This window comes from Mesoplodon bidens (assembly GCF_964165515.1).
Source record: "Mesoplodon bidens genome assembly, chromosome: 2".
Classification (NCBI taxonomy): Eukaryota; Metazoa; Chordata; class Mammalia; order Artiodactyla; family Ziphiidae; genus Mesoplodon; species Mesoplodon bidens.
Window position 1 is genome coordinate 177,774,264 of NC_138177.1, and position 15,513 is coordinate 177,789,776.

Sequence of the window (15,513 nt, forward strand, 5' to 3'; positions counted from 1 at the left end):
GCGTCTGGAGCCTGTGCTCCACAACAAGAGAGGCCACGATAGTGAGAGGCCCGCGCATCGCGATGAAGAGTGGCCCCCGCTTGCCACAACTAGAGAAAGCCCACACACAGAAACGAAGACCCAACACAGTCAAAAATAAAAAAAAATAAGTAAATAAATTAAAAAAAAATCTACAAACAATAAATGCTGGAGAGGGTGTGGAGAAAAGGGAACCCTCTTGCACTGTTGGTGGGAATGTAAACTGATACAGCCACTGTGGAGAACAGTATGGAGGTTCCTTAAAAAACTAAAAATAGAACTACCATATGACCAAGCAATCCCACTACTGGGCAGATACCCTGAGAAAACCATAATTCAAAAAGACAGATGTACCCCAATGTTCACTGCAGCACTATTTACAATAGCCAGGTCACAGAAACAACCTGAATGTCCCATCGACAGATGAATGGAAAAAGATGTGGTACATATATGCAATGGAATATTACTCAGTCATAAAAAGGAATGAAATTGGGTCATCTGTAGAGATGCGGATGGACCTAGAGTCTGTCATACAGAGTGAAGTAAGTCAGAAAGAGAAAAACAAGTATCATATATTAACACATATATGTGGGATCTAGAAAAATAGTACAGATGAACCTATTTTCAGGGCAGGAATAGAGACACAGATGTAGAGAACGGACGTGTGGACACAGGGCGGGGTTAGGGGAGGGTGGGATGAATTGGGAGATTAGACTGACATAAATACACTACCATGTGTAAAATAGAGAGCTAGTGGGAACCTGCAGTATAGCACAGGGAGCTCAGCTCAGTGCTCTGTGATCACCTAGCTGCAGGGACGGGGGGAATGGAGGGAGGTCCAAGAGGGAGGAGATATATGTATACATATAGCTGATTCACTTCATTGTACAGCAGAAACTAACACAACATGGTAAAGCAATTTTACTCCTAAAAACAAAAAAACTGAAAGCAAGGATTCAAACAGATACTTGTACACCCATGTTCATAGCAGCATTATGTACAAAAGGTGGAAGTGACCCAAAGGTCCATCGGCTAATGAATGGATAAACAAGATGCAGTAGATCCATACAAGGAAAAAATTTTTTTTAATAAATTTATTTATTTATTTATTTATTTGGCTGCGTTGGGTCTTCGTTGCTGTGCCCGGGCTTTCTCTAGTTGCGGCGAGCAGGGGCTACTCTTCATTGTGGTGTGCGGGCTTCTCACTGCAGTGGCTTCTCTTGCTGGGAGCATGGGCTCTAAGCACGCAGGCTTCAGTAGTTGTGGCATGCAGGCTCTAGAGCGCAGGCTCAGTAGTTGTGGCACACGGGCTTAGTTGCTCCACGGCATGTGGGGTTTTTCCCGGACCAGAGCTTGAACCCATGTCCCCTGCATTGGCAGGTGGATTCTTAACCACTGCACTACCAAGGAAGCCCCAAAATACTTTCCAGTCTTGAAAAGGAAGGAAATTCTGGCACTTTACAACATAAACCCTGAGGGTATTATGCTAAATGAAAGAAGCCAAATAAGAAACAAAAGACATACTGCACGATTCCACTTGTATGAGGTCCCTAGAGTCGTCACATTCATAGACAAAGTAGAATGGTGGTTGCCAGAAGCTGGGAGGGGAAAATAGGGAGTTAGTGTTTATTTTATTTATTTATTTAGTTAGTTAGTTATTTTTGGCTGTGTTGGGTCTTAGTTTCTGTGCGAGGGCTTTCTCTAGTTGCGGCGAGCGGGGGCCACTCTTCATCGCGGTGCGCGGGCTTCTCACTATCACTGCCTTTCTTGTTGCGGAGCACAGGCTCCAGACGTGCAGGCTCAGTAGTAGTGGCTCACGGGCCCAGCTGCTCCGCGGCATGTGGGATCTTCCCAGACCAGGGCTCGAACCCGTGTCCTCTGCATTGGCAGGCAGATTCTCAACCACTGCGCCACCAGGGAAGCCCAGGAGTTAGTGTTTAATCTGTATTGAGTTCCAGTTTTTCAAGAAGAAAAAAGTTCTGGGGATGGTTGGTGGTGATGGTTGCACAGCAGTGTAAACGGACTTAGGGCCACTGAACCGCACATAGAAAAGTGGTACATTTTGTTGTTTTACACTACCGAAAATAAATTTTTAAAAATTAATTTTAAAAATTACATGTGGAAGAGACTTTGTTTCTTCAGGTGCTAGAATCAAGTGGCAAACCACGACCTGCTGCTAAAATCTGCCCAGACACGTACTTTGGATCAGAGACATTTGAACTTGAAAGCCTCTGGAGGGGATGCGTGCTTGCCAGGTGGTCCTGAGCCCCCCACTCCCAGTCACCTGACTTGCCTAGCTACTGAAGGCGTTGGAGGCTGGAACCCCAGATGGAGCAAGGGAAGACTTTTAGGCGAGAGCTTGTAGTGTCTGTTATTTTTGTGAATGGCCTTTGCTGCACAGGAGGCCTGCCTTGCGGGGACAGCTGGTGAAGTCAGGATGTGGAGGACAGTAACGCTCACCCAATACCCCATGAGCCCCCTCCATGTCCCAACTCCTTGTGACTAGTTCTGGCCAATGAACCGTGAGCAGAAGTGACCTGTGTGTCATTTCTGGGCTGAAGCAACTGGTAACGTCCCCCACAGTGGAGCCTCCATTGGCCTGGGTCCCCGAAAGACGATGTCAAAACAGAGGCCCCATGTGACCCATGACAGACAGGTAGTATGAGCAAGTCAGCAAGAAACAGGCCTTTATGTCAAACCACTGGGATTTGGGGGTTAATTTGTTACCGTGGCATAACCTCGCTTATCCTGACTAATATATGTGCTGTGCTGGATGGGGAAAGGTTTTCTCAGCTTCACAAGCTCCAGGTGGGAGCCACGGACCACAGCCATAGTTCCACGGCTCTAAGCCAGAAACGTCAGAAAAAGCACGTGCCTTCCCTGGGCTTAGGTTCCCCAGCTATTCCATTTGTACCTAAAAATCAGGAGTTTCATATTGTTCAACCTATGGGAGTATAAAGACAGGTGCTGCTTACTAATCCAGGAGGGCAGATCTGGGCTCTCGGCCGACCTTGCCTCTGACTCCAACCCTCCTGGCCCTGTTTCCCCATGTGTCCCTGATGGGGTTCTAGATCACCCGTGGCTTCTAGGGCTGGGCTAGAGACGGGAGTGAAGGAGCCACCTGGCCCAGGGACTTCAAGAGAGGCCCTCTACCACTGGACCCCAGTGTCAGGGGCCAAGAATAAGGTGAGAGCTCACTCATTCCCCACTGTCACAGCTTCAGCCTCATCCACAGGGAACAGCCTGAGACCCCAAGCCCCTTGCTGAGATGGATTTTTAACACTGACCTTGGCCTCAGCCTACTCTGGGGAACCTCACCCCCACCTGTCTGGTCGGGAGGCCACCTACCCAGAGTTAGGAGCTGCACAAAGAGCCACACTCAGGGCGCTGGATCCACCCCGCCCAGCACAGGTTGTCAGAGGTGTCCTTCTGCAAGTGAGGGGGGACAGGCCGAGGCCAGGGCACCGCCAGGGCTCTGAGGGCACCAGCAGGACAGAGCCGGCACATGTGGGAATCTGGAGCTGCAGGGAGTGCTGAGCTTTATTTACAAACGTGTCACAGAATCCCCTCTTCCCAACCCCAGGGTCTCCTCTGTCCCCAGGAAGGAGACAGGCCTGAGGCCACCCACCGGCCCAGCCTAGGAAGGTGGGGCCGGAGTCCACCTCCAGCTGAGGCTTGGCAAAGCTCCCCTCTCGTGGGCACCCCTGTCAAAGGGGAGAGGCTGGAACGACGGTAGGGGCACTGTCCACCTCCCAGTGGCCAGTCCTCAGGGCTTCGGCCGGGGGGCGCGGGGCTCGGGCACGGAGGGTTCTGACCAGATCGAGGTGGGGGCTGGGACCCGCGTTGGCACGGCCTGGAGAGTGAAGGGAAGGGTGTCAGGGGGGCCTCTTTGGGGGCAGCCTCATCCCCTTCTGGATCTCAGAGTTGGGGTCACCTTCCAGGGTGGGGTGGGGTAGCCAGCAGGGAGCAGTGGTGCCTGGAGAGGTGCCGTGGGTCAGGGCCAGGGTCAGGGCCAGGGCCAGGGCCAGGGCACCCCACAGAGAGACGTTTCCAGGCTCTGCACTCCTACCCCAATCCTGCTCCCCAGGACTCTTGCGGTCCCCAGGCTGCTCCAAAGCATCTGTCTCTCCCAGGGCACCCTGGACCATACCCGGTGAGAAGGGCTGGTGGCTGACAGCTTCCGACGTTGGGCCTCAGAAGAGACACTGGACCAGAGGTCCAGGCTCTTGGGGGCTGAGCTTTTCTCAGACTTCGGAGGAAGAATGTCCCAGCCCAGCAGGCAGTGCTGTGGAGAGCAAAGGGTTAAGGTGCCTGGCCTGGAGCGGGGCTCCCCACTAACTGGGCTCACCCCAGGGAGGGGCTGTACCTCTCCTCTTGGACTGGCAGCATCCTCTAGGACAGGACTGTGTCCCCCATGAGGGTGAAGGGGCCCCCCAAACAATCAGTGTCCCCCCCCGGACTGAGGCTCCCCGAGGGTAGAGGTCTTATCCACCACTGTTACCCCAGGCCTCCCTTTCCTAACCCTGCTGACCCAGGCCCTGGGCTCCGACCACAGATGGGTGGAGGGAAGGCCGTGGACGCTGATGGAGCACGTCCTGTGTGCCATGTTCTGCCCCAAGCCCCCGACAGGTATTGACTCACTTACCTGCCCCTTGCCCACCCCATGAGCCTGAGGATAGTATGTTGTACCCATTTTACAGACGAGCAAACTGACTTTCCTCGGTACTCCTTCTCCTCCCCGCAACCCCAGCACCTCCGGACTCAACTGGGAATGAGTGGGGTCCCCAGTGACCCCTGTCCTACCCAGGAGACACAAAGGACCTAGGTTCAAATCCCGGCTCTTCCATCCGGCTGACCTTGGACAAGTCACCTCCCCTCTGCCTCAGTCTCCTCATCTGTAAAGTGGGATAACAGTAGGACCTGCACTCTCGGTTGCTGTGGCTCCACGAGATAATCGCCCTAAGGACTGTGCATGTGGCCACAAGAGCGCAAGAAATGGGGCCCGTGTGTACTAGGCCAACGCACTGCATGGGCAGATAGTCCTCCTGGAAGCCAGGGGCTGGGTGGGGAGCCCAGACTCCCTCAGGAAACAAGCACGGTACACACGACATGAGTGGCCCAGCCCGAACTCCAGAGACTTCGGTCCTGGAGCCCAGCCTCGCTGTGTGGCCTTGGGACAGTCCCTGGCCCTCTGGGCCTCAGGACACGTCCAGAGACCCGAGCCAGACAGGGGACAGCCCCAAGGCCATCCTCACCCGGGGCAGCGCCAGTGTGTCGGAGGCGTCGAAGCTCTTCCGCCGGTGGATGCGGTACCGGTGCGGGGGGTCCAGGACAGACAGCGGCATGCTCACCCTGGCGGGGGTAACAGTGGGGGCGTTGCTGCAGGCGCCTCCAGGCCGCTGTGGCCCATCCTGCCCTCCCTCAAAACCAGAGGATCCAGGCTCTGCTCTCGTCCTCAGCTGCGGCTGCCCCTACAGCTTCCCCCCGTGTCCTGCCTACTCTGGCCACTCACCTGACCTGCGCTGGCTCTGCCAGGGTCTCCGGACCCCGCTGGCCCCGTGGCGTCCGGCACAGGCAGCAGGGGCTGCCGGGATCTGCAGGCACCAGAAACAGGCGCCGGTTGACACAGTAGCAATACACACCTGTGAGATCCGTGAGACACAGAAGCCCCCCTCAGCCAGGGAACCCAGGTCCCTGGACCCCAACCACACAGGCTCGTCCACGTGTACACAGACAGAGCATGCACACGCACACGCGCTCACGTGCAACAACACTGGGCACCGCCTTCTACTCAAGCGTGACACACGCGTACACATGCCGGCAACTTCACATGCGCAAACGTCATCCGTGCAAACACAAAGCATGGCTTCATACAGTCCTATCTGTGGACACACATGAACGTGCCTACACTTGTAATCACACACACAGGGTGCACACACACGTACATCCATAGGAACACGCCTCACACACATATGCACACACATGCATACACTCTATGCTGCTCGTGCAAACCCACAGCAAAGACTTGGGTGCTCAGGTGGCTGAGCTGGCACCGCCCCCCCTGCCCCCCGCTGCCCATCCAGACGACCCCTGTGCGGAGAGGAGGGGGAGGGGCTGGGGACACATGGGAAAATGAGGCAGCTGGGAGGAAACGGAAGGCACGGGCGAGGGGCGAGGTGGGTAGCACAGGGCTGGCCCTGTTCCCCCTGAGGCCAGGCCTCCGCTCACCCCAGGCTCGCGGCCCCCTGCCCGGACCCCAGGCCTCCCTCCCCCCGTCCCCAGCTGCCTCCCCAGGCCCCCAGGCCTCAGCTGGGCTACGGGGCGGCCACCGAGCGTTTACACTCACATTCGTGGTCCCCCTCCACAGCATCACTCTCCTGCAGGCCTAGGAACTGGGATCTGTGAGGGCGAGAGGGTGAGCAGGCCAGGGTGACACAGTCCCTGAGCCAGCCATCCTGCCCACCCTGCGCCTGCCCCTGCTCACTCGGGGTCACTGCAAATACACTCCTCCTTGTTGGCTTCCCGGAATTTCTGCAGCTTCGAGAAGAAGGCCTCGGGCTTGCTGGTGACGGGAGAGCTGTTGTCCAGAGACCCTGGAGCGGGCAACACGCAAAGGAGCTGCTGTGTGGCCAAGACTCAGGGGAAGCTCGGCACTGGCACCCCGGGCCACCTGCTTTGACCCCACCATACCTCGTACAGACCTGGAGGGGACCCTCCACTCATGGGACTGTTGGTTTTGTCTCGTGTCTGTCTACCCTCATGCATATCCAATCGTCCACGCAAAAAATATTTATAGAGCCCCTACTATGGGCCAGACGCTGTTTTATGTACTGGGGAAAAAACAGCTATCTGGACAAAGCCCCTGCCCTCGTGAGGCTTATGTTCTAATGTGGCAACAGACAAACTGGTCACCAAAGAAACCTGTAATACAACATTGAGAGGTTGACACCTGCCAGGAAATAAAAGAGAGTCAGGAGGGACTTCCCTGGTGGTCGAGTGGTTGAGAATCTGCCTTCCAACGCAAGGGACACGGGTTTGATCCCTGGTCAGGGAACTAAGATCCCACATGCCACGGGGCAACTAAGCCCACGTGCCACAACTACTGAGCCTGCACGCCACAACTAGAGAGAGAGAAGCCTGTGCACCGCAATGAAGAGCCCGCATGCCACAACTAAGACCCGACGCAGCCCCAAATAATAAATAAATAAATAAAAAGAGAGTCAGAAAACCGAACTTGGTAGGGCAGGGGAGCCAGAGGAAGTTTCCTTGAGGAGGTGACACCTGAGCAGAGACCTGATGAAGGGAGGGACGGAGCCATGGGGACATCCCAGGCAGACAGAAGAGCAAATGCAAAGGCCCTGGGGCAGGTGTGGTTGGTACATTTGAGGAACACCCAGGAGGTAAAATAGGTGTAGGGGTGAGGGTGGAGGAGATGAGGCTAGGAAGCCAGCGGTGGGTCTGGGGACAAGGAGTGACGCAATCAGATCAGCCATGTACTTTTACAGGACCCCCCTCTGGCTGCTGCAAGGTGAGGGGAAGCAGGGGCACCAGTTAGGAGGCTACTGCAGGCATCCTGGTGGAGACAGACAGTAAAATTCTAGAAATACGTGGAAGGCAGGACTACCAGGATGCACAGTGTGTGAAAAGGAGAGGAAAAAACCAAGGCTGATCTCAAGATTATGGCCATTAGCTCCATAAATGGAGTTGCCACTAACAGAGGTAGAACAGACTGCAGGAGGACCGGGTGGGGCGGAAATCAGGACCTTGATTTTGGACCTGAGATTAACACACCTAATGAGCTCTGCAGAGAAGAAAGCCAGATATACAAGTCTGGAATTCAGAGGAGCAGCTCGGGTAGAGATAAAGTCAGGGAGAAGTGAGCATGGAGAGCCTCGGACTGAGGGGGCACCTCTGGAATTTGGAACAAGAAAGTGGATCCAGCAGAGACTGGACAGGGCAGCCAGGGAAGTGGGGAAGAGCCAGCTGGGGGGGCCCGGGCCTGGAAGTCAGAAGAAGAAAGAGCTTCGGGGAGGAGGGAGTGACTGCTGTGTCCACGCTACCCAGGGGCCTAGAAAGCTCTGGACTGAGCATGGAGCCGGGAGCTGGCAATGCAGAGGTCACTGCTGACCCGGCCAAAGACAGCGTCAGAGGGTGTCAGGGGCTGAAGCCCAGTTTAAGAAAAAGTCGGGGAGAGAAACTGGAGACAGCGAGTCTAGATGGCCCTTTTGAGGAGTTTTGTTATAAAGAAAAGCAGAGAACATGGGCAGTAACTAGAAGCAAAGGCAGGATATAAAGGGAGCGATGCTTCCTCAGGATGGGAAATCACAGACTGCAGCTTTACCCCTGACCAGATGTGAGACTTTGCTAAATTTTTCAGTCTCTTGATGCCTCAGCCTTCTCATCTGCCAGTGGGGACAGTAACAGCATCCACCTATCAGATTACTGTGAGGAGTTAAGGAGTGAATGGGAGTGAAGCAGAGGAAAGCTCTTGGCACAGGGCCCGGCACATAATAAGCACTCACTGAAATCAAATGTCATTCATATTCCCTGGCGTTCGTATACTGACGGCGCAGAGTGATGGTGGAGGAAGGAGAGGAGAGAATTACAGGGAAAAAACCCTCTGGGAGGGACTGGTGGCGCAGTGGTTAAGAATCCGCCTGTCAATGCAGGGGACACGGTTTCGAGCCCTGGTCCAGGAACATCGTGCATGCCGCGGAGCAACTAAGCCCGTGTGCCACAACTACTGAGCCTGAGAGTCACAACTACTGAGCCTGTGTGCCGCAACTACTGAAGCCTGCGTGCCTAGAGCCCGTGCTCTGCAACGAGAAGCCACCGCAGTGAGAAGCCCGTGCACCACAACGAAGAGTAGCCCCCGCTCGCCGCAACTAGAGAAAGCGCATGTGCAGCAATGAAGACCCAACACGGCCAAAAATAAATAAATAAATTAATTAAAAAAAAAAACCCTCTGGGAGCCAAGAAGGGATGGGGCCCAAGCACACAAATGCAGGGACAGGACGGGGGCTCGGAAAGGCGGGAGAGAGGTGCGTGCGCGCGCGCGCGCGCGCGCACACACACACACACACACACACACACACACACACACGGCAGGCAGGGGTCAGCTGCCTCTACTTTCCTAGAGACAGGAAGTGAAGCAGTGAGCACACACACACACACACACACACACACACACACACACGGCAGGCAGGGGTCAGCTGCCTCTACTTTCCTAGAGACAGGAAGTGAAGCAGTGAGCACACACACACACACACACACACACACACACACGGCAGGCAGGGGTCAGCTGCCTCTACTTTCCTAGAGACAGGAAGTGAAGCAGTGAGCTGGCAGTCAGGGAAGTCCTTGGGATGGGGCCTGTGTCCCCACCATCGCAGGCTCTCAGCAGCCCCACAGAGCACCTGCCTTGGGCCAGCAACTCAACTTCTCTGTACACCAGTTTCCTCCTTTGTGAAAGCGAGGGTCCGATAACACCAACCTCCTAGGGCCGCCCACTCACTCACTCAGCCAGCGTTGGCTGAGGGCCTACTACGTGCCAGGCACCATTCTAGGCTCAGACTCGGGGAGCACAGCAACAAAAAAGACGGCCAGGCCCCTGCTCCAACGGAGATTATAGTCCACCGGAGAAGTCAGACAAGAAACAAGCAAACAAGATGACTTCTGAGAATGAATGAATGATACGAGGAACATACAAACGGCTGATGCAATAGGCAAGGATGCAGGTGTGGTGGCCCTACAACGTTGTGCTCGTGGAAGGCCTACCATTTGAGCTGAACACTCAGTGATGAAAAGGAACCAGCAGGTGTGAACCTGGGGAAGTGCGTTCAAAGCAAAGGGCACAGCAAGTGCAAAGGCCCCAAGGTGGCCATGAGCATGGCAAGTTCAAGGACCAGCAAGGAGGCCGGCGTGAGGAGTCAGAAGGTAGATGGTTAGAGGCCATGTCACCGGGCCAAGGAGAAGCCAGATCACACCTCAAAACTCTAGATAAGAATTTTAGATTTTACTCTAAGTGCTAAGTACTGAGTGACGTGATCTCATTCCCGTGTTTAAAAATTAGTTCTGGCTGCTGTGCCGAAAATGGATGATAATGGGGGTGAAAGAGGCCAGAGGGAGACCAGCCAGGAAGCCACTGAGGTTGCTGGGGGAGTGGGGGGATGGGCAGTGAAACATAAAGAGGTGACACGCATACAGTTTCACAGGGGCCTGGCACACAATAAATGCCAAAAAAATATGGCAGCTCTGATTCGTTCATTCATTCAACAAACACTCGGTGAGCACCATCTCTGTGCCTGTCACTGTGACAAGAGCCGAGATAGGAGCGGTACCGAAGGTGCTCACCGAGGCGGGTGGAACAGTCGGAAAAAGAGCAGCAGCGCCTGCTGGGGGCGCAGGCAGGTGCATAAGCAAGCTGGGGCCTCCACCCGCGCCCCTGGGCACGGGGGCTAGCCACACCTGCAATCCAGTCGTAGCCCAGGCACGGTCTGAGGCGCCAGCTCTTCTCAGGCACTGGAGAGTCCTTGTTGGTCACTCTTGGCTGAGGAAGGAGGCAAAGAGGGGCAAGGGCTAGGCCAGCAGGCCTGGCCCAAAGGAGGTCCCACCTTGCAGGGAGGAAAGGGGCTGTGTCTTAACTCATACCCTGACACGGGCCCCAGGGCTCAGCCGAGGGCTTGGGGGCTGGAGGACAAGAGTTTGGCCCCCACCCCCCTCCATGTGTGACTTTGAACAAGTCTGTCCTCTGAACGCCCATTTTCCCATCTGCATAATGGGGCTGGTCACCTTCTTCCCAAAGTGCTGTCTGAGAAACTAATGGCCACAACTTATCAAGCACTTAGGCTGAGCTGAGCTGGACTTGACTCACGGTACCTCCCGGGAGCCTCACCCTGGAAGGGAGGCTGCCCATGAGTGCATCTGTCAGGAGGGAAACTGAGGCTCAAGGAAGTGCCCATCAGTGGATGCTCCGCTCTCCCGCATTACCTCGGACAGCTTGCTCCGTTGAGCCAGGATGGACTTCAGGGCCTGTGCCTCCTGGGTGTCTAGACTGTCCAGCTCTGCTGAAAGCTCTGGGTCGCTCGAGTCTGAGGTGGCCATTAAGGGAGCCGAGTGGGGCCTCAGTGGGCCCGGGGACTCCTGGTGGAGGCACTTGGCAGGTGGGAGAGAGATCACCCCGGAGTTGGCCCCGTCCCTATCACAGGGGTCACCTTGGTGGGCATCCTGTGGGCAGGAGGCTCTCGAGGCCACTGAGGACGTCTCTTGGGATGACGGCATCTTTGAGTCGTGGCTGCCGCTGGAGTCCAGGTTTGACTGGAACAGAGAGGCCAGTTCACCCAGCCATCTACCCAGCTGGACTGCACTAGGCATGAAGGCCTGGTCCTCATCCTTGCTCCAGCCTCTCCATGTCTCAGGCCAGTCCCTTCCCATGCTGGGCCTCACTCAGTTTTCTCATCATCAGTAAAATGGGCATGCTGCATGAGAGGACCCGGAAGCCCTGGATTCTGGCCTGAGGGTTAGGCAGCCCCTCCCTCACTCCCGAGACTTGGCCAAGGCGCTCACCTCTGAGGCTGCCTTGGCCACGGACCGCCGCACGGCATCCTGTCCGACCCGCAGCTGCCTCAGGAGCTCCAGGTTGAGCTGCCGTAGCTGTGCCAGATCTCTGGTCTCCACCATCCCAGGCGTATCCGCTGGCTTCCCACGACAGGTGTCACCGACTCCCGGGCCACAGAGTGCCCTCACGGCCAAATTCTCCTACCTGAAGCCAAGACAGACAGCATGACATAGCGCTGAGGAGGCTGCCCTGAGGAGCCAGAGGCCGGGGTTCAAATCCCCACTTTGATACTCCCTAACTGTGCAACCTCAGACAAGTTATTTAACCTCTCTGAGCCTCAGTTTCCTCATCTGCCAAACAGATGATAACAGCATTGACCACATAAGATTGTTGTAAGGATTAAAGGAGATAATGTATATTAAATGTTAGTACAGTGCTTGGCACACACAGTAAGCACTCAGTAAATGCCTATTATTATTACACTGGCCACAGTGTGTTTCCTAACATGTCAAAAGAGATCAATCCCACTTTAACGGGCTTCCCTGGTGGCGCAGTGGTTGGGAGTCTGCCTGCTAATGCAGGGGACACGGGTTCGAGCCCTGGTATGGGAGGATCCCACATGCCGCGGAGCAACTAGGCCCATGAGCCACAACTACTGAGCTTGCACGTCTGGAGCCTGTGCTCCACAACAAGAGAGGCCACGATAGTGAGAGGCCTGCGCGCCGCGATGAAGAGTGGCCCCCGCTTGCCACAACTAGAGAAAGCCCTTGCACAGAAACGAAGACCCAACACAGCAAAAATAAATGAATAAACTCCTACCCCCAACATCTAAAAAAAAATCCCTCTTTAACAACCTTAACTATGAAATTACTAGATTAATTTGTAGAAGACAACTAGGGCAAGTCCACAGATGTAAAGCATGATAACTTTCAAATTCAACACAAATCAGATTTCAGATTTCTGAAGGGACTCCTCCCTCTCTCCTGCCCTCCCTCCTTCTTCCCTTTTACAAATGAAGAAACCAAAGTTCAGAGAAGTTAAGCTACTAGCCCCAAGTCACACAGCTTGCAGGTGGCAAAGCCAGGATTTGAACCCAAACCGGGCTCTGGGGTACATGGTTATGCCAGCCTTTCCCCAAACAGTGTGGAGGGGGGCCTGGGAAGCTGCCTCCTCCTTCTCCCAGCCTTTGGCCCCCCAGGGATCCAGGCTCAGGGACACACTGATGCCGCTGGAAGGGATTTCTGCAGACTAGGGGAAGAGGCTTCCTATTCCCTCAGAGTCCCAAGCCCAGATGCCTCCAACCAGAAACTGAGTCTCCCCCAGTACACACGATCCCTTTCTAACACTGCGTCCAGACAGACACCCTACTCTCAGAACCCCTGCCCTGCCCCCAGCCCTCCCACCCACACTCCTCACGTGTGGACCGCCCACACCCGGGGCCCCCTCCTCAGGGCCCGGTTGCAGGGGCTAAAGCAGAGAGAAGCCAGGCTACCCTGGAGCCGTCCCCACATATACCCATGCAGGGAAGGGGGGCAGCGGAGATGCGAGTACAGACGACTGTGCGGGGGGTGGGGCAGACAAGCGGGGTAAAAAGCCTCATCCGCAGGACAGGGACTCCCGGCCCCCGTCCTTATCTGACTCTGGGCCAGACCTATATAGTTCGAGGATCTCCGTTTTCGCACGGTGTTAAAGAGAACATCTCCGGCTCCGGCGGCGCTCTGGAAAGCTAAAGCCGCACCAAGGTAAGGGGAAGGCGACGTTCAAAAGAGAAACTGGGGCAGCAAGAGTACCAGCTGCGGTGCCGCGGAACAAAGGGGCGGGACCCCCGGGAAAGGGAGACTCGGCCTCCCTCTTCCTTCCTTTCGCGGGCCCCGGACCCTCCGTGGGGGCGTACGTGAGGCAACCCGTCGAGCCCTTCCTCTCCATCCCCGGCCCCGCCACTGCCTCACTCACCGACAGGAAACCCCGGAACCGCTCAGCCCACCGCCTCCTGCGCTGCCGGGAGTTCCGCCCAGGCCACCCTACGCTTCGGCGGCCGAGGGCGGGGCCTGGTCCGGGAGCCCTGATTGGTCAGATGTAGGGCGGAGCCGGGACGCTCTTGCGAGTTTTACTTCGCCTTCAGAAGCTGCCTTTTCAACATTGAGGCGGGGATAACGACGGCGCTCAACATCTGATTGGTCAACTTCCGAGGTCTAGAGGTAGATAGTTGGAATGGGGCGGGCCCCCAGAAGACGGGCTCCGATTGGTCAGGACAAGGTCGCGGGCTATTTCGCGTTTGGTGACGGCAGTGTCAGTGTCTGGACCTGATGCTTCCGCAGAGCCAAGGGATGCAGCTGTGGGTAGGCGGCGGCCAGTGACCCATGCTTTCATACTTTCTTTCGAGTACTTATGCCTATTTTGTGCCAACAGGCACTGTACTAAGCGCTGGGAGGCAGGAAAGAATTAAGAAGGGTCCCTTCCTGCAGGAGGGGGAGATAGGCAGCGGGTAAGATAATGAACACAGGTAGCTGTGATCCAGTCTGTAAAATATGGGCAAGTTTATATAGAGTGCCTACTTTGCGCCATGTATTTTCCATATGCCAATGCATGCCAGCCTCATAAATGTGCTTTAAGATGAATATTATTGTCCCGTTTTACAGACAAAGCAAAAAACGAGGTCATGAGAGATGAAGTGACTTGACCAGAACATTTTAGAGGCAGTCAATATAATTCCCAAATTAACAGACGAAAGAAAGAAAAGCCATCTCAATAGATACAGAAAAATCCACCAAACACTGTCCCTTTTTCTTAGTAGTTGCAATTGGAGTGCCACAATCTTTTAACTTAAAGAGATGTTCCAGAATTTGACAAAATCCAACACTCATTTATGATTTTTAAAAAAATCTTCCAGCTTCATACAACTCAATAGCAAAAAAGACCCCAAACAATCCAACTTAAAAATGGGCAGAGGATCTGAATAGACATTTTCCCAAAGAAGACAGATGGCCAATAGGTACATGAAAAGATGCTCAATATCAATAATTATCAGGGAAATGCAAATCAAAACCACAATGAGTTATCACCTCACATGTGTTAGAATGACTATTACTAAAAAGGTAAGAAATAACAAGTGTTGGCAAGGATGTGGAGAAAAGGGAACATTTGTGCACTGTTGGTGGGAATGTAAATCGGTGCAACCACTATGGAAAAGAGTATGGAGGTTTGAGATTTCCTCAGAATTTAAAAATAGAACTACCTTATTATCCAGCAATTCCACTTTGGGGTATTTATCTGAAGAAAGCAAAAACACTGATTTGAAAAGCTAGATGCACCTCCATGTTCATTGCAGCATTATTTATAATAGCCAAGATATGGAAACAACCTAAGTGTCAAGCAATGGGTGAATGGATACAGAAAGTGTGGTATATATCTATAATGGACTATGATTCAGCCGTAAAAGGGGAGATCTTGCCATTTTCAATAACACGGATGGAACTTGCAGGCATTATGCTAAGTGAAATAAGTCAGATAGAGAAAGACAAATACTATATTTCTCTCTTATATGTGGAATCTAAAAAAACAAAACAAAAACAAAAAGCAAGCTCATAGATACAGAAAACAGATTGGTGGCTGCAAGAGGCAGGGAGTAGGAGAAATGGGTGAAGTGGGGGTTTTTTTTGGTTTAACTAAATTAATATAAATCTTTAATAATAAAAATCTTGGGGCTTCCCTGGTGGCGCAGTGGTTAAGAGTCCACCAGTCAATGCTGGGGACACAGGTTCGAGCCCTGGTCCGGGAGGATCCCACATGCCTCGGAGCAACTGAGTCCATGCACCACAACTACTGAGCCTGCGCTCTAGAGCCCACGAGCCACAACTACTGAGCCCATGTGCCACAACTACTGAAGCCCACGCACCTAGAGCCCGTGCTTTGCAACAAGAGAAGTCACCGCAATGAGA

General features: G+C 54.1%; 1 protein-coding gene across 4 annotated transcripts; it reads right to left on the reverse strand.

The window, feature by feature from the left end:
• Positions 1–3,620: 3,620 nt before the first annotated feature.
• MIIP (migration and invasion inhibitory protein) lies at positions 3,621–13,614 on the reverse strand. Of its 4 annotated transcripts, XM_081218639.1 has the most exons (10): positions 13,529–13,614; positions 11,584–11,779; positions 11,008–11,334; positions 10,486–10,567; positions 6,503–6,611; positions 6,365–6,417; positions 5,531–5,660; positions 5,274–5,370; positions 4,169–4,303; positions 3,621–3,871 (listed from the first exon to the last, which is right to left on the reverse strand). In XM_081218639.1, the coding sequence occupies exons 2-10, from the start codon at positions 11,695–11,697 to the stop codon at positions 3,785–3,787; spliced, it is 1,134 nt and encodes a 377-aa protein (XP_081074765.1). In that variant the 5' UTR covers positions 11,698–11,779; positions 13,529–13,614; the 3' UTR covers positions 3,621–3,784. The 4 variants fall into 4 exon arrangements, with proteins under 4 accessions (XP_081074765.1, XP_081074764.1, XP_081074766.1 ...); XM_081218640.1 differs by lacking the exons at positions 3,621–3,871; positions 4,169–4,303 and adding an exon at positions 4,698–4,817; XM_081218641.1 differs by lacking the exons at positions 3,621–3,871; positions 4,169–4,303 and adding an exon at positions 4,756–4,812.
• Between the last annotated feature and the right edge of the window lie 1,899 nt (positions 13,615–15,513).